The following is a 22,634-nucleotide window of genomic DNA, read 5'->3' as shown; positions in this document are numbered from 1 at the left end:
TGTAATTGTGGAAGCTGCAGTGTGAAGTGGAAAACATAGGAGGACTGCAAGTAGGAAACAAAAGAGAGTGTTTTCACTGATAACTGACAACCCAGACTTAGATTTAACCTCCATTTCACATTCACATACATTGATCTGGAATGTTAACACTTGCAAATTATGTGACTCCATATTCTGTACAATCTGGATGTGATATACTTTTTCAGTCTCATTGCTCATTGCTATGTTGAGCATATTTGTGAATCAGAGACCTTGTTGTTCCCAGTAGGATTTATTTATTTATTTATTTAAAGATTTTATATACCGACATTCATCAATGATATCACATCGGTTCACAGCGTAACATAAACTAGTGCCTGGAGTGGCGCTTTACATAGAACAAGTTTATAAAGAACAAGTTTAACATAATACAAATATAACATGTTAACAAGAGAGGAAATTGAAAGAGAGGGGAGATATAAAGTTAAACATGGAATAAAATAACATATTAACATGCGATAGAATGAAAAGGAGGGGGAGGTAAGAGATGAGAAATAAGTTAAATTATTGTTATTATAGTAATAAGAAGTGTAAGAATATACAATGGGGCGGATTTTCAGAGCCCTGCTCGCGTAAATCTGCCCAAAACCGGGCGGATTTACGCGAGCAGGGCCCTGCGCGCCGGGAAGCCTATTTTACATAGGCCTCCCGGCGCGCGCAGAGCCCCGGGACTCGCGTAAGTCCCGGGGTTCTCGGAGGGGGGCGTGTCGGGGGGCGGGCACCGGTCGTCGCGGCGTTCCGGGGGCGTGTCGGCAGCGTTTTTGGGGGCGGGTACGGGGCGTGGCTACGGCCCGGGGGCGTGGCCGCGCCCTCCGTACCCGCCCCCAGGTCGCGGCCCGGCGCGCAGCAGGCCCGCTGGCGCGCGGGGATTTACGTCTCCCTCCGGGAGGCGTAAATCCCCCGACAAAGGTAAGGGGGGGGTGTCGACAGGGCCGGGTGGGTGGGTTAGGTAGGGGAAGGGAGGGTAAGGTGAGGGGAGGGCAAAGGGAAGTTCCCTCCGAGGCCGCTCCGATTTCGGAGCGGCCTTGGAGGGAACGGGGGGAGCAGCGCGGCTCGGCGCGCGCAGGCTATACAAAATCGATAGCCTTGCGCGCGCCGATCCAGGATTTTAGTGGATACGCGCGGCTCCGCGCGTATCTACTAAAATCCAGCGTACTTTTGCTTGAGTCTGATGCGCAAGCAAAAGTAGGCTGATCGCGCTTCTTTTAAAATCTACCCCTAAATGGAATAACATAAGATATAGTAATTGTGCCGAAAACGGGTGACGGGGAAGAGAGGGGAGGGGGGAAATGGAATAGGCAGAGGGTTAGGTAGAGGATCACAGCTTATATCTCTGTACCTCTCACCACTGAGTTCTGAACTTCAAATTCTTTCAGTGTGGCCTTTCATTTTGTGAAAATGACACTTAGCCTTTTAAATCTACAGATAGAGTGTTGGTGCTGTCCTCTGCAGCTACAGCACAAGTTTGGAAGTATTGGATTAGCTGCTGAGTGACTTTCTTATTGTGGATGTCAATATCCACATCAGTCACTGTGACTTGAATTTCTATGTGTGCTGCAGCACCATTTCAACTGTCAAAGCCTTTTCCTGTGCTGAACAAGGATTAGATGTAGCTCAGCAAAGAGCTGGTACTGAAGTGCTTTATTTTGGACCCCACAGACTAGAGAGTCATGAATCATGTCATTTAAAAATTTGCTGAATTTGCAGAGCTCTGCAATTCTGCGTAGCTCAGCCATATAGTTAGCAATGTTGTCATTATAAACTTAACTCCACTTGTGGAACTGACGCCTTTGCAGTATGGTGGATGGCATAGGTGATAAATAGGCCTTTAGTTGGCAAGACCAGCAAACGTATAAAATGGCATATGATCTTTGTCCCACACATAATCAAGAAAACAGCTAATTTCTGTCCAGGGATCTCAGTTGTATTTACTTCCAAATAGAATGACAATATTTGCATAAGAGTCTCAAGCATTGGGCTGTACCACATCAAATTCCTGAATGTGACTAATAGTGGACATAGCTGCAGCTAAATGTGTTTGTGAGGACAAAATAGCAAAGTTTGTTGGCCAGATCAGTTGTGGTGGCATCTGGGATGATATTCCTAATGGCTTGTAGTCCATCTTTGTGAGGGATTTTGGTGTAAAGGAGTTCAACATCCATGGTTGCCAGAATGATGTTGTCTGGGAGGTGGCCAATAGAATGGAGATTCCTCATGAAAATCTGTGGTGTCGTGAGGGTAGCTAGCAGTGCTGGTGGCATAGGGTCTGAGAATGGAGTCCATGTAGCCAAACACTCCTACCGTGAGGGTGCTGATGCTAAAAACAATGGGGTGTCCAGGGTTCTCTGGTTCGTGTAATAGGTACAAAGTGCCTGATTGAGGTTCCTGAGGTGTGTCCATGTAAATCTGTTAGCATATTCAAGTGGGGAATCCCTTCAGGGGTTTGTGTAGTTATTTCTGGTATTCTTCAGTGGGGTCTGAGGGCAGCGGGTTATAAAATGTTGTATTGGAGAGTTGTCTCCTTGCTTTCCATGTATAGTCCAATCTGTTTGGGTCCTCCTTTATCAGCTTCCTTGATAATGATGTCTGGGTTGTTTTGGACGTTATAGATGGCTTCTTGTTCTATGTGGCTGTGGTTGTGGGGCAAGCGATGCTAATTCCTAATTATCTCAGATTGGGCAATCAAAAGCATTCTATGTAAAAATCCAGTCCAGTGTTATATCCTTCGGTGGGTGTCCATTGGAAGATTCTGTTTTTGATGTTCTGAATAGGTGGAGAGGGTGTGTCAGCATTTTCTTCCATGTATGGCTGTGTATCAGTGTGCTGGTTGGTACAGAACTATTCTTTGAGCCAGAGATGGTAGAACTAGGATTCCAGATCACAGCAGAATTGTATTTTCTGTATAGATTTAGTGGAATACAAGGAGAGTCCCTGTGCAAGGACAGCTTCTTGTACCTGGCTGAGTGTGTGATTGGACAGATTGATAATGTTGGTGTGGTTTGGAAAATCTGTTGTTTGACCTGGTGTGGTAAGAACATAAGAACATGCCATACTGGGTCAGACCAAGGGTCCATCAAGCCCAGCATCCTGTTTCCAACAGTGGCCAATCCAGGCCATAAGAACCAGGCAAGTACCCAAAAACTAAGTCTATTCCATGTTACTGTTGCTAGTAATAGCAGTGGCTATTTTCTAAGTCAACTTAATTAATAGCAGGTAATGGACTTCTCCTCCTAGAACTTATCCAATCCTTTTTTAAACACAGCTACACTAACTGCACTAACCACATGCTCTGGCAACAAATTCCAGAATTTAATTGTGCGTTGAGTAAAAAAGAACTTTCTCTGATTAGTTTTAAATGTGCCACATGCTAACTTCATGGAGTGCCCCCTAGTCTTTCTATTATCTGAAAGAGTAAATAACCGATTCACATCTACCCGTTCTAGACCTCTCATGATTTTAAACACCTCTATCATATCCCCCCTCAGCCGTCTCTTCTCCAAGCTGAAAAGTCCTAACCTCTTTAGTCTTTCCTCATAGGGGAGCTGTTCCATTCCCCTTATCATTTTGGTCGCCCTTCTCTGTACCTTCTCCATCGCAATTATATCTTTTTTGAGATGCGGCGACCAGTACATAGGTACATAGTACCGGTACATAGGAGGCTGGATAGTTTTGCCTCTTTCTTCTTCTTGATCATGGTGAAATATTTATGGTAGATGGTGTAAGGACAATGGACCCTTGTGCTGTGGCATGGTTGATGCAGCCTAGTAGTTGAACCTATTAAGCCCACGCTGGCAGCTGGTGAATGCACCCCGAACAGGAACTAGATTGGAGCTTCACCTATACCATCCCGTTTTCTGCAGATTGAGCCTTTGGGACTTAGGCGACGGTTCCACAGTGTGCATAGAGAGAGAAAGTTCGGGGCAAGGCCAAGGTTTGGACAAGCTGCAGTGAGACAATTACCAGGAGCTTGCCAGAGGTCGAGGCAGGCAGCAAGCAAAGCATAGACAGAGTTCAAAGTTGAGGTCAAAGGTGGATGACAGGTCAGAGGGAAATCTGGGTCCAAGGCAAACATCAATGGCAGGCAGCAGGCAAAAAGTTGATCTGGGTCCAAGACAGAAGTCAGTGGCAGGCGGCAGACAAGAAGGAGATCCGGGTCCAAGGCAGAGGTCAGTGCCAAATAGACTGAAAATGGACTGGGATGAAAGAGAGCCAAGGACAGAGTAGGCTGGGCTGAGTAAAATAGGCTGGACAATGCAGGACTGGCTGAGTAAGGCAGGTTAGGATGGACAAGACAGAACAGGCTGGAACCAAAGCAGGATCAGGAACCAAAGCAGAAGCAACGTGCACTGCAACTGAACAGGGAGACATGTTGCTGAGGCAATCATGTGGAATGCAGCAAGGCCTTGTATACTTAGCCACATGATGTCATTGCTAAGTGCCAACAGCTGGGTTTCCCACCACTGGAACGTCATAAGGTGCTGCACCACATGTGCGCACCCCTAGGGGAGTCCAGGAAATAGCATTGTAGACAGAGTCATGGCAGTGTTCCTGCCTCTTTGGAGGCTGTCAGCATACTGGGGTAAGTGCTGCTGGTCACCGGACAACCCTGTGACCGTAAAACACTACAGATGTTTTGTCTCTTATTGGAGAAATCCTGTTCAATTGAGGGGGATAGTGGTATGTTGGTTCCTTATGTGATGTTCCAGGTCTGTGAGTTCTTTATTGATTTGGCTCTGTCTATAAGATGTTGATTAGGTGACCGAGTAGTTTTTTGGAGAGAGTATAGCACAGTGTGTCTCCATAGATTGTATGGTGTGTGGAATTTAGAGGATTTTTTTATCCTGAGTCCTTTAGGGATGATGTCCTGTTGTTTGCAATTAGGAAGAAGATATCCATCTTTATCTAAGCAAGTTTCTTCATAAGGTTGATTTATTTCCACTTCATATGGCTTAACCTGGTGCCTTCCGTGTGGTTCAGATTTTCAGAGCGATAACTGAGTTAGTCTGGCGTAGCATAAAAGACAAGAACGGGAGGCACCTTATAGACTAACCAATTTATTGAGGCATGAGCTTTCGGGGACAGAGTCCACATCATCAGAAGCATGAAGTATAGTGCAGAGGTGGGTATGATTATATAGGGATGGGGCAGTGGAGAGGAGATACACCGAATTAGGCAAGTATGGTATGGAAACAGAGTGTTAACAGACTACTGACAATTCAGGTAAATGTGAAAAGACAGAATGATCTGAGAACAGTTAATTCCATAAATAGTTGTAGTGTGTCATGAAACCATTATCTCTGTTCAGACCCAGAAGAACATTTCAACAATCTAGGACATTCTCTGTCTGACCTTAAGGTTGCCATACTCCCAAAAAGGAACTTCACTGGAACAATCCAGTGTGAAACTGCTGAATTGGAACTCATCAAAAAACACCATCACCCTAGGAGCAGTTTCTTCTTCCCCACAAGGAACTTACCAGACTGGTGAAATGGAGAGCCAGAGCCCTGAGTGTGGAGTGGTGTTTTTCCTCCTCCCAACGAACTACCCAAGAGAAGTGCAGAGTTGGAGCATGAGTGGGGTAATTTCATGTGAATGTATGCCCCAAAATATTCTTGATGCACAGTGTCTGGGGAAGCCTACGCTAAGAGGATGGTGATATGTAGAATGGGGAAAAAGTCCAAGACTACAGGAAGTGTGAGCAATGCTATAAGAAATGTGATTACATATTTAGTGACCATTGGATAAGAGTTTTGAACAATCTAACCCTCCCTTAGGGCTGAAAGAGAGAAAAGACAGTGGAGAGGATAACAGGTTGACCTTTCTGTCACTGTTTTGGAAGCTCACAATTTTCTGACTTGTTGAGTAACAATATTGTAACACCTTCTTATCCATGTACATAGTTTTGATTGAGTGTATATCCCAGAAAATAACATTGCTGTTGATTTGGAATTTGATACAATACGTACGTCAGTCTCCATTATTATGCTAGACTATTCGTATGGATGAAGTCAGAGATCATGGATGGGATTGAGGGGGTTTTCTTCCTGTCATAACAGCCCAAGTGAAGTAGAGTTATATTAAATCATGCTGTCACCATCAAGATCCATTTTACCAGCTCTATGACCATTTGGAAGAACCCACAAGATAAATTTGGAGGGGCTGGCCATTGCACAACAGGGAAGACCCATTCCATGATTTTATGTACCGGATCGGGGGGGGGAGTTACACAACTCTTTAATAAAATATCTATATTCTGTAGAAGTATATATGGGAAGCCTAGGCCATAAAGATTTTTTTCATAGATATGAAAAGATATGGTAATAGTTGACTTTAGACCTGGTTAAGCAACACAGAGATTGAATCTCACTCTTTGTCCACTAGAACTGGCGACTAATGAGATTTTAGACTGTTTAGGCAATGAGCACTTCTGAAAGGCTCCTTCTCCTACCTTTCAACAAAGTATGCCTGCTGCCGCAATTCCAGTTAATGATTTAAATCATGGCAAACTAGTTTCTGAAATTTGACTGACTTTTTTTCTTTGTTTAAACCAATGAAATGGCTTTCCACACAGTTTGTAGATTAGGAAGTATAAAACTAGAATAAGTTTTAGGTAATAACATTTTAGTGCCATCCTGATCATTGCCCATTCCCACCTATTCTCAGCTGCCAGTAACTTCAGAATGCTGCAGGAGGCAGGATGTCACCTATAAGTTAATGTAAGAGTTTGCAAAGGATGATAGTTTTCACTGGGGAGGGCAAAGATCCCAGTGCAAAATAAGAAATCCAACAGACACATAGAAGGATTTATTTTTAACCAATATTGGTATGCAGTAATGATATCTTTCTAGAGAAAGTCTGCAGGTAGAAAATGTTTTTAGGACTGCACAGTCTGATTTATTTAGGGAGCCATAAGTTTTATATGTACATATGTATATCTGTATTTTTATTTTTGAATCTTCTTGATATGAATCACTTAGAACTGTGAATAAGATGGCATATACATTTTAAATAAATAAACTCTATTTTGCCACATGGCTGTATGTAGTATGTTGTATGTACAGGCAATATCATGCCTAGCTTATTCTGCAGTGACCCGAGGAAAGGAGCACAGCCCTCAAAATCTAGCTACAAATGTATTAAGTATCACAGACAACTAAATTACCTACAATTATTTATGCAGCAGCAAGTGCTCTAGTCCTGTGGACTAGACATTCTCTTGGTACTTGTTCTGAGTGTGGGTGGGTGACAATGGGAGCCTGAGTGTGTGTGTGTGGGGGGGGGGGGGGGGGGGGGGTAAAAATGGAAGCTTGGGTGTGTATGTGGAGGTGAGAATGGGAGCCTGGGTGTGAGTGTGAGAAAATGGGAGCATGAGCTTTCGAGGACAGAGTCCACTTCGTCAGATGAATAAAGTGAATACAGAAGTAGGTATACTGTATATTTTTTACCTACTTGTGTACTTTATTTCATGCATCTGACAAAGTGGACTCTGTCCTCGAAAGCTCATGCCTCAATAAATTGGTTAGTCTATAAAGTGCAACCCACCTCGTGTCATTTTTGCTACACCAGACTAGCATGGCTAGCCCCCTGAATATTAGGGATGTGAATCGGGCTTCGGACGATTGAAAATATCGGATGATATTTTCAAAATCGCCAGAAATCGGGGCTCCCCCAAAACGATAGGAAAACCCCATGATATTGATTGTGGGGGTTCTCTTATCGTTTTGGGGGAGGTTGGGAAAAATGGCACACAAAAATAACCCCGAAACCCACCTCGACCCTTTAAAACTAATACCTTAGCTTCCCCCACCCTCCTGACCCCCCAAAAAACTTTTCACAGGTACCTGGTGGTCCAGTGAGGGTCCCTGGAGCGATCTCCGACTCCCGGGCCGTCAGCTGCCACTAATCAAAATGGCGCCGATGGCCCTTTGCCCTTACCATGTGACAGGATATCCGTGCCAATGGCCAGACCCTGTCACATGGTAGGAGCACTGGATGGCGGCGTTTTGGGGGAGCCCCGATTTCTGATGATTTTGAAAATATCGTCCGATATTTTCAATCGTCCGAAGCCCGATTCACATCCCTAATTTTCAGGGGGCTAGCCATGCTAGTCTGGTGTAGCAAAAATGACATGAGGTGGGTTGCACTGTCACATGCAGCCGCTGTCACATGGTAGGAGCACATGGTAGGAGCACAAGATGGCACGGGCCATCCAGTGCTCCTACCATGTGATAGGGTCCGGCCAATGGCACGGATACCCTGTCACATGGTAAGGGCAAAGGGCCATCGGCGCCATTTTGATTAGTGGCAGCCGACGGCCCGGGAGCGGGAGATCGCTCCAGGGACCCCCACTGAACCACCAGGTACTTGTAAAAAGTTTTGGGGGGGTCGGGAGGGTGGGGGAAGCTAAGGTATTAGTTTTAAAGGGTCGGGTGGGTTTTTTGTTTATCGGCTCGGGCGCAGCCGATAAACAAAACCGCGATCGGGCCCGATGAAAAAAAAAACCACATGTGAATCGGAACCGGAATCCAAACCGATTCCGGTTCCGATTCACATCTCTACTGAATATCAGAGCAGAGCAGTGGCTTCTTGAGGGAGGAAGGTTGAGAAACAGAGTACAATAGCAGCAGCAACAGGGCCTATGAGCCATGATATAATTTCTAGGACACAGAGGGGTAAATTTAAAACCCACATGCACATGGATGTGGCGATTTTATAACATACGCACATTGACGCATATCCCCCAGTTTTTACGCCCACCGGGCTTTTAAAATTTGGGCTATAATGAGCTGGCACCAAGTATTTGTCTAGATCTACATTTTTGTACAGTAATTCTCATCTTTTCAGGATCCTCTTTGTCACTGGGGCCTTGGGCAGTTGCCTATTTGCCATCCCTTAACACTGACCCTAAACATAATTACTTCTTTTGAATTAAGACAATAGTGTACGTTTAATAACATTATCTTCTCAAACAAGATTTATGTTTATTTTTCACAACTTATGAATAGAGTAAGTTTATTTCTCTTTTTCTCCCAGGATTGGTATATGTTAGGAAAACCTAATGTATTTTGGCTGTCAGGATTTTTCTTTACTCAAGCCTTTTTAACGGGTGCCATGCAGAATTTTGCCAGGAAGTATACAATTCCCATTGATCTTCTTGGATATGAATTTGAGGTATGTTTATTCCTTTAATTCTTAAAAATATTTATATCTTATCAGTTTAGAGTGTATTTGAGTGATTTTCAGGTATTATTCTTCTCTTCCTCTTATGGGATTCTGTATTCACATAGCATTACAATCATGGTTTGAGAAAGTATCTATAGGAGGTAAAGTGCCACCCTTTGATTAGACCAAATTGGGGCATGAAATTAAACATAAGAACATAAGATTTTCTATACTGGGTCAGACCAAAGGTACATGAAGCCCAGTATCCTGTTTCCAAGCAGTGGCCAATCCAGGTCACCTGGCAGGATCCCAGAAGGTTGCTAGATTCCATGCTGCTAATCCCAGGGAAAGCAATGAATTTCCCCAAGTCCACCTTAATAATGGTTTATTATGTCCAAATTTTTTTAAACCCAGCTGCACTAACAGCTTTCACCCCATTCTCGGGCAGTGAATTCCAGAATTTAAATATGCGTTTTGTAAAAAAAAAAAAAAGTTTCTCCGATTTGTCTTAAATGTATCACCTAGTAATTCATTGAATGTCCCTTAGTCTTTGTACTTTTTGAAAGAATAAGCAACTGATTTATGTTTCGTTCCACTCTAGTCATTATTTTATAGACCTCTATAATGAAGTATAGTTTCCATTTTCATGATAGAAGCTTTACATCTGTAAAAAAATATATAACATTTCCTGCTTGCTCATGAGTGAAGGGCCATGCCTTACCCTAAGCCTCAAAATCAGATTCTTTATGTGGTAACTGGAAATACAGTGTGCTACATATGAAGGAGCTCCAAAAAATCCTTAATAACATAGTATGTTTGCAATCAAAGAATGTGTGTTAAATGCAATTTACATTAAGGAATTCATATTCACTGGAATTCTTCTAAAACACCTAAAATAGTGATTTATGTATTTTTATGGGGTTTGCTACTGTCTTTTAGCATGAAATTTTCTTTGTTATATGTAATTGCCCACAAGCAAGCTCTTCAACTGTTCTCTGTAAACCGATTTGATTTACATATTATGTAAGAAGATCGGTATATAAAAACCATAAATAAATAAATAAATAAATAAATAAATAAATTGACTTACGTTTTTTAGAAAATCATGAACCCAAACTTTTTATTTCAATTCAGATTCTTTATTGATTGCTATATTAAGTTTTGTTTGTCAATGCTTCGAGGAAATTGGAATTTGTTTTAGCTTAAGCACCCATGAGATAGAAATATCCATAAAATGTAACACTAGGTTTATTTTGTTAGGTTATACCTTCTGATACATCTAATTATGCACCAGAAGATGGAGTTTATGTCCATGGATTATTTTTAGATGGAGCCCGTTGGGACAGAAAAAGGTCAGTGAATGAATTTAATCTTAATATTACAACACTCTTAAGACATGGGAAAATATTTTTGCTCTCTTCTCTTTTTGGCAAAGAAACTCTGAGCTAGGTTGCCTGCTGTTCCTTCAAAGGCCAGCAAGTCATCAGAGGCATAGAATGTACCTTTTGACTAGATGCAAGCATTCACATGTATTAGGTATTGCTTCTATGATCAATTTATTTAAAAGCACTTCTATTCCTGCCAGGCTAAGTGGATTATTAAAAAAACATGTACAAAACATGCAAAACACAATATGAAACATAACTCTGGAACACCCTCCCAACCGAACTGAGAACACAGTAAAATTTAAAAACCTTCAAAAAAGAACTAAAAACCTGGATGTTCACCAAGACCTACCAAAACACCCAATGACTCTGTTATAACTTCCTCCCTACTAACCCATATAAACATGTAGATCTAATCCATAGCACGTAATTTAACCTGTTCAGTTCAACAACACCTTATAACACCTACTATAACTATGTTAACAAGCACGTAAATTTTTGAACACCCTGTTAAACATCGAAAATTTGTAAACCGTTGTGATGGCGAAACCGAACGAAGGTATATAAAACTCGATAAATAAATAAATAAAATAATATAAAATAAACATACACAATAAACTAGACAAATAGTGCAAACTCTACAAAACAACTGCTGCAAAATATGTCTCCTCAGTTCTATAAAGTGAAACATCAACCTAGGAGAAGTCTTTCTGAAATAACAATGTCTTCAGACTTTGCTGAAATAGCCAATAATCATTTAATTGTTGGAGCTCCGCTGGTAATTTATTTTATAGTACCAGGCGCATAATACAAAAGGTTCTAAATCAAATCTCCCAAAGGTATACTGCCTTCACTGGGATAATTAATAAACCTTTATCAAGAGATTGTAATGCCAAAATGGGTTCAGATTTGGTTAACAATTTAGCTAAATAGACAGGTCCTTTTCCTTCAGTTACTTTGAAGACTAAAGTTAAAATCTTACATTTCACTCTTTGGGTAATCACTAACTAGTGTCACTCTAGCTAACACTGGAGAGACATGTTCCCTAAGTTAATCTATTTATTTATTTTATTTGCAATTACTTTTATGCCACATCCTCCAAAGTTCAGGGCGGGTAACAAAAATACATAAAATACATGGAATAAGTATATAACAATGACCTAACAGTGACAAACTGATAAAATAATTCAAACTAAAACAAAATTAAAATGAAAATAAAAATTGAATGTAAACAAAGAGCTGCAGCAGATAATTATCCCAGCCAGAAGTACACATAGATGTTAAATTATGGCTGGTGTTAACATAAGTTTAATTCATTTAGCGGATTTGCTTGTGTCGGGGGATTGAAGAAGAGAAAACATGCCTTGCTGAGAAAAGGCAGAACTTCAAGTTTAATGAGAAGGCAATAGTAAAAAGATGTGTTTTTAAGGCAACTTTGAACTCTTTTTTTTGTTTGTCTGGTAAGTTATAAGCTGCGGCAGAGAATTCTAGAAAATGGGTCCTGTGAGTGAGAAAGCCTTGTCAGGGGTGGATGACAGTGTGGCAGAATGTAGAGATGGAATTTCAAGGAGGGATTGTGATGCTGAATGGAGGAGTCTAGATGGAGTGTAGGTGTTTAGATTGCTGCAGACCCAGGGGAATTTAACCTGATGTAGTAAGTTGCAGGGAACTTTTTAAATTATCTAATGATTGAGTAAACCAAGGAGCATTAGCTAGGCATTTTAGACTTCTGTTGCGGAGGGTAGCTATTTGATCTGAAGTTGTACTGATGTTATGGTCCCAGGTGTGCACAATATTGTCAAACATATCGATAGGGAGAGCTGAGATAGTGGGAGCTAGTTTTTCCAGTTATGAATGTAATTTGAAGATTGGACATCTAAGGACTTTACGTTCAACAGGTAGCAATGGAATAAAAAAACTGAAGGCTGGTGGCAATTAAATAATGATCTGACTAAGGGACTGGAATAATGGCCAGATTGCTGGGGTCATGGGAAAAAAATGAACAATTTATGAAAATCAAATCCATCGTATGACCGGTTCTGTAAGTTGATGATGTGACAAGTTGATGTAGATCATGGGCTGCTAGTTAGTGCTTCTCAGTTCACTCCTTAGGGCAAACCTAGCAGTCAGGTTTTCAGGATATCCGCAATGAATATGCATTAGATAGATTTGTATATAATGGAAGCAGTGCATGGGATGAGAAGCATTGCTCTAAGTGGACATCCAGAAGTGAACCATGCAACACCATTTATTAACAACTGCAAAGTCCTATACTAATAATTGAGTAAACCCATGTAGAAAAAATTACAAGTCTACCAAGGTTAGTATAAAAGCTTGAACTATGATCCAGAAATCTTCCATAGATAGAATATATTTCAATTGCCTGACCAACCTAAGCTTGAAGAAGCCTATCCTTATACTGCCTTAATCTATGGCTTTAAATTCCAAGATATGTTTTGCGCTTCCCGGCCACGTTGGTGTCGCGGCCAGGCCTGCTCACCTGGCGTGCCCGTCAACCAGCTTCTCAGTTGCGGCCTCCGCCAGCGCTGCTCGTCCATGGCATCCCCAGGCATCTCCTGGCCCATCTAGGCCTTCTTTCTCGCAGTGCTCCTCGTGCCAGGGCTCGGTGTCCTCCACGGCGTCGGCCCCGCCCCCTGGCGCGCGCGGAGCTCCCGGACATTTAAAGGGCCAAGTGCGAAAAACCGATCCACGGTGCACCCCGATGACGTCACCTGAGCCTTGTATATAACAGGGCTCAGACTACTGCTTTTTGCCTTGGCAATCAGGTTGACACCATTGGTGTGCTAATTTGCCTCTGTTCCAAATGTCTCCTGTTCCAGCATCTCCAGTACCAGCGTCTCCTTGTTCCTGCATCCTTCCCAGGTAGTACCTATCCAGACTGACTTCTTGGTACTGACCTCTGCCTGCCTGACCATTCTACTGTCTGCCGCCTGGAACTGACCTCTGCCTGCCTGACCATTCTACTGATGCTGCCTGGAACTGACCTCTGCCTGCCTGACCATTCTACTGTCTGCCACCTGGAACCGACCTTCGCTTGCCTTGACTACTCACGGACTGATACTGGTATTGACCCTCGCTTTGTCTGACTTCTCTTGGACTGATACTCTGGCTCTAACCCTTGCACATCACTCGGAAACGCTCTTCTGGCCCCCCGGTGACCTTTGGACCAACGTACTTGGATAACAACTGCGGCTTCCATGTGGCTAGACCTGCAGACGCTGCCTGTCTCATTCGGAGGATCTCTCTGAACTGTTGCCTCTCCGGAGCTTCTGGTTCAGGTCTAGCTTCTCCGCTCTGCATCAGCCGCACACCCTTGCTCATGGTGGTCACACCTCTCTGGGAGACCACCGAAGGCCCACCTAAGTCCAGGTGGTCCGGGTACCCAAGGACTCAACCTTCAGAAACCCCGGGTTGTTATTGGTGAAGCTCCAGCTAGCCTCTGTCTCCTTGTGGCAGGCGCTCTCTAGGTCCGACCAGAGGGCCGTACCAATCCTGCACCAGGCCAAGGGTCCACCTTCAGTGCAACAGGTTGCCAAGGCATGGACTCGATGGAGTCCCGTGCCTTGCAGGCCATTCCTGGCCTGGCTAATCGTGTCTGAGAACAACAGGTCCTGGAAACATTAGCCTCCTCCGTAGATAGGCTATGCTCTCAATTGGATGAGTCTGTCATGGCCAACTCAGTGGGTCTTGCTCAAAGTTTATCCTCTCGTGCACTATTGGCCCTCCAACTCCACCCCGCTTCAATGGCGATCCACGCCTATGTCGAGGCTTCATAAACCAATGCTATATGCAGTTTTCTTTACAACCCTCGCTGTTTCCTGATGAAGCTATTAAGATTACCTTTATCCTATCTCGCCTTGAGGGGAAGGCCCTGGCATGGGCTTCCCCATTGTGGGAGCGTTCTGTAACCATCCTTTGCCAGCTCCCCCAATTCATCTCTGTCTTTTGACGGACCTTCGAGGATCCAGGCCGACAAGCGGTCGCTGGCCATCACCTAGTCCACCTCCGTCAAGGCTCGCACCTGCTGGCTGAATACATGGTAGAGTTCTGAACATTAGCCACTGAACTAGGTTGGCAGGAAGGTTGCTTAAGGGCACTCTACCTTGAGGGACTGTCCCCGGCTCTTAAGGACGAGCTGGCCACCCGCGAGATTCCTATCTGTCTAGAAGAATTGATCTCTCTAGTGAGTAGAATTGACCACCATCTCCGACAGCATCATCAGGAGGTGAGAGCCCTCCGAACTCCCACTCCATGATCACCAAGTGCAGCTAGTCCTTCATTGAAGGTTTTACCAGCTCCTTAACTGCCCGAGGAACCCATGCAAGTCAGTCATGGCTGTTTGACCCCGGAGGATCATCTCCGACGCAGAACAGCAGGACACCTTCAAGCCTGTCCTATGCGGCCGGGAAACTCCAAAGCCTGAACCTAGCGGGGGTCCCAAGCTTTGGTGCCACTGTTTCTGGCCCTCAACTATTGATCCCTATCTCCCTCCTAGGGAAGACACGTTCCTTTGCCACTACCGCCCTCATAGACCCTGGGGCCAGTGGAAACTTTATCATGGAAGATATCATTAAAATTCTCCAGATACAGACCCAACCTCTAGCGGTACCTCTCCGTATCACTTCGATCCAGGGAGAGCATCTCCCCGGTCATATTACCCACCGTACCATGACCATTCGCCTCACCGTTGGAACCCTCCATGATGAAGAAATCTCTCTTCTGATTCTGAGACTGTCTACACACCCTGTAATCCTTGGACTTCCCTGGCTCCAATTACACGCTCCCCACTTTGACTGGCAGTCTCTACAACCAACTCAGTGGGGCTCTCAATGTCAGAACTGATGTCTACAGCAAGTGTCTCCATCCATGACCATACTCAACCCTTCCTGGGTTGCCTGCTCCATACTCCGACTTCAAGGATGTCTTCTCCAAGACAAAAGCGGATATCTTGCCACCATTTCGAGAATGTAATTGTCCCATAGACTTACTACCTGGAACCATGCCTCCCAAAGGCAGAACTTATCCCCTATCACTTCCAGAAACAAAAGCCATGTCTGCATATATTAAGGAGAACTTAGAGAAAGGTTTCATCTGACCCTCTAACTCCCTGGCAGGAGACAAATTCTTCTTCATAAAAAATAAGGATGGCAGCTTGAGACCCTGCATAGACTACAGAGGTTTGAATGCAGTGACTCATAAGGATCACTATCCACTGCCGCTCATTAGCGAATTATTTGACCGTCTGCAGGGTGCAGAAATTTTCACAAAATTGGATCTCCGAGGGGCGTACCTCCTTGTACGAATCCAACCAGAAGACATATGGAAGACCGCCTTCAACACAAGAGACAGCCACTATGAGTTCGTAGTAATGCCCTTCAGGCTTTGCAACACCCCTGCAGTGTTTCAATGCTTAATGAATGAGATCTTTTGGGACCTTTTATACTCCTTTATCATGGTATATCTGGATGATATACTAATATTCTCCAAGGTCCTAAATTACCACATCCAAACAGTCCTTCCACGCCTCAGAGACCATCATCTCTATGCGAAATTAGAGAAGTGTATTTTTGAACAATCCAGTCTTCCATTCTTAGGCTACATCATTTCCAACCATGGCTTCACCATGGACCCTGATAAACTTCAGGGTTTTCGAGATTGGCCACAACCAGTGGGCCTCCGTGCCCTGCAATGTTTCCTTGGATTTACAAACTACTATCGTAACTTTATTGCTAACTACTCCTCCCTAGCCACTCCACTTACCGCCATGACTAGGAAGGGTTGTGACCTCCGAGTATGGAGTCCCAAAGCCCAGTCCGCATTCCACGCCTTGAAGGAAGCCTTCTACTCTGGTCCATGTTTATGTCATTTGGACCCTAATCGTCCCTTCACTGTTGAAGTTGATGCATCCACCATCGGAGCTGGAGCAGTCCTGAGTCAATACTCCATTAAAGGAACTTTAGTCCCATGCTCTTTCTACTCACACAAATTCTCCCTCCTGGAACAAAATTACATTATAGGGGACCATGAACTCCTAGCCGTGAAGCTAGCCCTCCAGGAATGGCGTCCCTGGTTAGAAGGGGCACAACAAAAGTTCACAATATTTACTGACTACAAGAATCTAGAGCATCTAAAGGAGGCCCAACTACTCAATCCCAGACAAGCCTGCTGGGCCCTGTTTTTGAACGCTTCAACTTCGAGCTCCGCTATCGCCCAGCAGCAAAGAACATTTGGGCTGATGCGCTATCTCGCTCCATCGAGCCGGAGGATACAGCCGAGACTCCTAGACACATCATCGACCCAGCCTGTATATCCATTATAGTCACCACCACGGTACCAGCTGGGAAGACAGTGGTTCCCCGCCATCTCCGTGAGCATGTACTCCATTGGGCTCATGACTCTAAACTAGCTGGTCACCCTGGCCGAGCCCGGACTCTCGAGATGCTTCAAAGGCACTATTGGTGGCCTAGTATGATAAAGGACTCCCGTGAATATGTGGACTCCTGTCCAGTTTGTGCACAACAAAATCTTCTGACTGGCCACCCATGGGGCCTCCTCCAACCTCTGCCTGCACCCACTGAATCCTGGTCAAGCCTCACTACTGATTTTATAGTGGACCTGCCTTCCTCAAGAGGAAACACTGTCATCTGGGTGATCATTGACCATTTTTCTAAAATGGCACACTTTGTCCCACTGCCTGGTCTCCCCTCAGCTCCAGAACTAGCCAAACTCTTTCTAACCAATGTATTTCATTTGCATGGACTTCCACAGGAAATCGTCTCCAACCGGGGTCCTCAATTTGCTGCCAAATATTGGAAATCCCTTTGCAAGAAGTTTAATATTACATTAAACTTAACCTCTGCCTATCACCTGCAAGCTAATGGCCAAGCTGAAAGGACAAACTGCTTCTTAAAGTCATTTCTACGATCATATGCCAATGACCAACAGGATAACTGGGCTGACCTTCTGCCTTGAGCGGAACTTTCCCACAATACTCACGTTGCCTCTGCCACTGATGTTTCATCTTTTGCGGTAGTCTTTGGCCGCCAACCACACCTACCTCTACCGGTTCCACTCACGGTACCTTCTCCAGCAGCTCAATCTACAGTGCAAACTATACTTCGACTCTGGGATCAGGTAAAGGAAAGATTAAACCAGGCTGCCGAGTGGGCCAAACGCTTTACCGACGCTCATCGCAGGGCAGCACCACTGTTCTGACCCGGCCAGAAGGTTTGGCTGAGTACCAAACATATTCATTTGCATCTACCGTCCCAACGACTAGCCCCCAGATTCATAGGGCCTTTTCCAGTTCTGCGACACATCAGTGCTGTCAATATCAACTTCAACTCCCTACCTCCATGGGAATCCACAATACGTTCCATGTGTCATTGCTAAAACCATTGGTTCTGTCCTGGCCTTCCCGAAGGCCTCCTCCGCCTACTCAACATGCTGCTGAGCCAGAGAACACCCTACAGGTGAAAGAAGTATTAGATGTTCGGCGTCATAGAGGCCATTGGGAATATCTCCTGTCGTGGGAGGAACAAAAGAACATAAGAATATGCCATACTGGGTCAGACCAAGGGTCCATCAAGCCCAGCATCCTGTTTCCAACAGTGGCCAATCCAGGCCATAAGAACCTGGCAAGTACCCAAAAACTAAGTCTATTCCATGTTATCATTGCTAATAATAGCGGTGGTTATTATATAAGTCAACTTAATTAATAGCAGGTAATGGACTTCTCGTCCAAGAACTTATCCAATCCTTTTTTAAACACAGCTATACTAACTGCACTAACCACATCCTCTGGCAACAAATTCCAGAGGGCTTGGGTCCGGAAGAGAACTCTTGGAAGCCCTCCCACCACATCTACGACAAAGATCTCCTTGCTGCCTTCCATCAGAGTCATCCTGAGAAGCCCAGGCCAGTAAGGGGGAGGCCTAGAAGGGGGGTACTGTTGAGCTTCCCGGCTGCATTGGAGCCGCGGCCGGGCCTGCTCACCTGGCGTGCCCGTCTACCAGCTCCTCACTTGCTGCCTCCGCCAGCACTGCTCTTCCGCGGCATCCCTGGGCATCTCCAGGCCCATCGGGGCCTTCCCTCTCGCAGCACTCCTCGTGCCGGGGCTCGACATCCTCCACGGCATTGGCCCCACCCCCTAGCTTGCGTGGAACTCCTGGACATTTAAAGGGCCAAGCGCAGGAAACCAATCCACGGCACACCCCGATGATATCACCTGAGCCCTGTATATAAACAGGGCTCAGACTACTGCTCTTTGCCTTGGCAATCGGGTCAACACCATTGGTGTGCTAGTTTGCCTCTGTTCCAGTATCTCTTGTTCCAGCGTCTCCTGTTCCAGCGTTTCCAGTCCCAGCGTTTCCAGTCCCAGCATCTCCTTGTTCCTGTGTCCTTCCCAGGTAGTACTTATCTGGACTGACTTCTTGGTACTGACCTCTGCCTGCCTGACCATTCTACTGTCTGCCGCCTGGAACCGACCCTCGCTTGCCTCAACTATGCATGGACTGATACTTGTATTGACCCTCACTTTGTCTGACCTCTCTTGGACTGATACTCTGGCCCTGACCCTTGCACTTCACTCGGACACTCTCTTTTGGCCCCCGGTGACCTTCGGGCCTACGTACTTGGATAACAACCGCGGCTTCCATGTGGCTAGACCTGCAGGCGCTGCCTGTCTCATTCAGAGGACTTCTCTGAACTGTTGCCTTTCCGAGGTCTCCGGAGCTTCCAGTTCAGGTCTAGCTTCTTCACTCTACATCAGCCGCGTACCCTTGCTCATGGAGGGCACACCTCTCCGATACCTCTCCGGGAGACCACCTGAGGCCCACCTAAGTCCAGGCAGTCCGGGTACCCAAGGGCTCAACCTGCGGAAACCCCGGACTGGTATTGGTGAAGCTCCAGCTAGCCTCTGTCTCCTTGTGTGCTCTGCCTCCTGGTGGCAGGCACTCTCTGGGTCCGACCAAAAGGCCATACCAATCCTGCACTAGGCCAAGGGTCCACCTTCAGCTCAACAATATGGGGTAGATTTTCAGACAAGCGCGAACAGCCTACTTTTGTTTGCGCTCCAGGCGCAAACAAAAGTATGCTGGATTTTAGTAGATACGCGCGTAGTCGCGCGTATTGGCTAAAATCCTGGATCGGCGCGCGCAAGGCTATCGATTTTGTATAGCCTGCGCGCGCCGAGCCGCGCTGCCTCCCCCCGTTCCCTCCAAGGCCGCTCCGAAATCGGAGCGGCCTCGGAGGGAACTTTCCTTTGCCCTCCCCTCACCTTACCCTCCCTTCCCCTACCTAACCCACCCACCCGGCCCTGTCTACACCCCCCCCCTTACCTTTGTCGGGGGATTTACGCCTCCCGGAGGGAGACGTAAATCCCCGCGCGCCAGCGGGCCTGCTGCGCGCCGGGCCGCGACCTGGGGGCGGGTACGGAGGGCGCGGCCACGCCCCCGGGCCGTAGCCACGCCCCGTACCCGCCCCCAAAACGCTGCCGACACGCCCCCGGAACGCCGCGACGACCGGGCCCGCCCCCGACACGCCCCCGACACGCCCCCCTCCGAGAACCCCGGGACTTACGCGAGTCCCGGGGCTCTGCGCGCGCCGGGAGGCCTATGTAAAATAGGCTTCCCGGCGCGCAGGGCCCTGCTCGCGTAAATCCGCCCGGTTTTGGGCGGATTTACGCGAGCAGGGCTCTGAAAATCCGCCCCTATGTGAACTGAATCCCTAGGTCCCTCATTTCCTTAGGAAAAAACAACATAATTCCTTCAATCGACAAATTTAAACATTGACAGGAATGGGGGTCCAGGAGATATTGTATTCACCTAGGGAGGATTTTTTTTCCTAATTATGGTTTCAACATAGTAATTAATGTATTGTATTGAATAATTGAAAAAAAATAAGTTGCATAATTAGGTTAAGTGCTACAAACTCAAAAGTTTGTTTTGGTACAGTTAACAATGTGATGAGTAAAGTTACTAACTAAGGGGGTTATTTTCCAACTCGCGTTATGGCCTTTTCACATGCATAGGTGGGCCTCCTATAGAGATATAAATAGCCAAGTATTAGAAGGGCCTTATAAATTCTCTCTCTCTCTCTTTCTCTCAGAAATACAATAATTGTGGTATTACAGCAAAGTGTGAAAACGTTAATGCACTTTGTGGTAATACCTATGGAAAGCACTAAGATAACCTATTTATTGCAATGTGTGCTGTTACCATAAATCACGCCCCTCTTCCTATCGCATGCGATAGTTTGATGAATCTAGCCCTAAACTTGTAGTCACTCTTGGATAAAATAAAATTACAAGTTCAAAATATATAATGTTCTGATAATTTCATTTGTCTCAACAGTGGAAAACTAGCTGAACAAAACCCTAAAATCCTTTTTGATGCTGTACCAATCATTTGGATAAAACCAGGTGAGTAAATGTGTTCTTAAATACTAAAGTTGTGATATTTTAAATATCAGTCTATCATTTTCATTTATGTGTTCAAACATTCAAAGCCCTGTAGGCCTATATAGTGCAAGTTCCAGAAATTATGGAAGAGTAGAAGGTGATTTGATCACAAATTCATGCAGTAGCTTTAAGTTTTTTAGAGTTTAAACATAGAAATTTATTTTTAACTTAGTCATACTTATAGGGATGAATTTTCAAAGCAGTTACATGCATAAAATTAACATATATGGGGTAGATTCAGAAACCTATCCGACTGAATTCTAGCCAGATAGAATGTTCCTGGGGTGGACGGTAGACTTTCTGGGGGGGAGTGGAGTTTACCAGTTAGATTATTCAGAGTTAGCCAGGGAATCTAACTGGTTAACTATGGCCACAGTGCAGGGAAGTCTAAAGTTAGCCAGATATACACATCCGGCTAACTTTTAAGACTGGTTAAAAGACTCTATAATCTAGCACACTTCTAACAGACCTGCTAGATCCTCGTATAAAGGCATCCTATACACTCCCTCTCCAAAACTCTACCACCTAAGCACCACAAAAGATCGGGCTTTCTCCATTGCAGGCCCTTACACCTGGAATTTCATGCCTCCCGACCTCCGACAAGAACAATGCATAGAGAAATTTAAGAAAAAACTTAAAACCTGGTTATTTAAACAAGCTTACTCTTAACCCCTCTATCTCACTTACATCTTTCACTTCGCTCTCCCCCTTTCCCAGCCCTGTGCAACTTACTCCCCCCCTCTACACCCCCTCTTTCCTCCGACCCTCCTACTTTGCAATTGGTCCTTTAATCTTCTTTTTGACCAAATTAAGATTTTGAAACTCCTTAATGCCTCAAGCCCTTCTCCAACACCTTTAATTTATGTAAACTGCCTTTTCCTTGATCTCTGCCCCCCTTGCCCCTATTTATTCTGCTGCTTACTCATTTCTTCTGCTTTAAATTGCCCTATTCAATTTACTTCAGTTCATATAGTTTCCCTGATGTTCTGTTTTAGTTATTTTTACCCTTCATTATCTTAAGCCCATGTTTCAATTTCCCTGTTCCATGTAACTTCTTGTTTCTGTTAATATTGTTCGATGTAAACCGGCATGATGTTCCTACAAATGTCGGTAGATAAAAAACCTTAAATAAATAAATTAAATAAATATTCAGCGGAGCTACAGTTTCGCTGAATATCCCAGTTAAACTAGTTGGATAGATGTATCTGGCTAACATATATAGCCTCTCAGCTGAATATGGACCCCTATGTGTATAAGTAGCCTGTACTCGTGTACTTGCTGTTTCATAAATATCCAAAGTATGCACGTATTTTCAGCATTCGCAAATAAGGGTCAATCTGGGCAGGGCTAAGAGTTACACGCAGTTGCTATTTTAGGAGACTCATGCGAGTATACAGTATATAGCAACTTGTTTGCACAATTTTATACCTAATTATCTCACACAATTGATATCAGACCAATGTTTGCTATTGGTTGGGTGGGAGGTCTGGGTGAACTGGGAGGATTTCAAGGTGAACTGGTGATTTCAATTATGTGCACATGTTTTAAAATGTACTATTCCTGGATAT

General features: G+C 44.9%; 1 protein-coding gene across 1 annotated transcript in view; it reads left to right on the top strand.

Moving 5' to 3' along the window:
• Positions 1–22,634, top strand: part of DNAH12 (dynein axonemal heavy chain 12) — a 1,160,754-nt gene that overhangs the window by 1,136,400 nt on the left and 1,720 nt on the right. Inside the window, 3 exon segments of the mRNA XM_029600929.1 lie at positions 9,073–9,210; positions 10,462–10,553; positions 20,960–21,027. Coding sequence (XP_029456789.1) covers positions 9,073–9,210; positions 10,462–10,553; positions 20,960–21,027 — 298 coding nt within the window.

Source organism: Rhinatrema bivittatum, chromosome 4, assembly GCF_901001135.1.
Source record: "Rhinatrema bivittatum chromosome 4, aRhiBiv1.1, whole genome shotgun sequence".
NCBI classification, from domain to species: domain Eukaryota; kingdom Metazoa; phylum Chordata; class Amphibia; order Gymnophiona; family Rhinatrematidae; genus Rhinatrema; species Rhinatrema bivittatum.
This window is presented reverse-complemented; position numbering and strand designations above follow the sequence as displayed.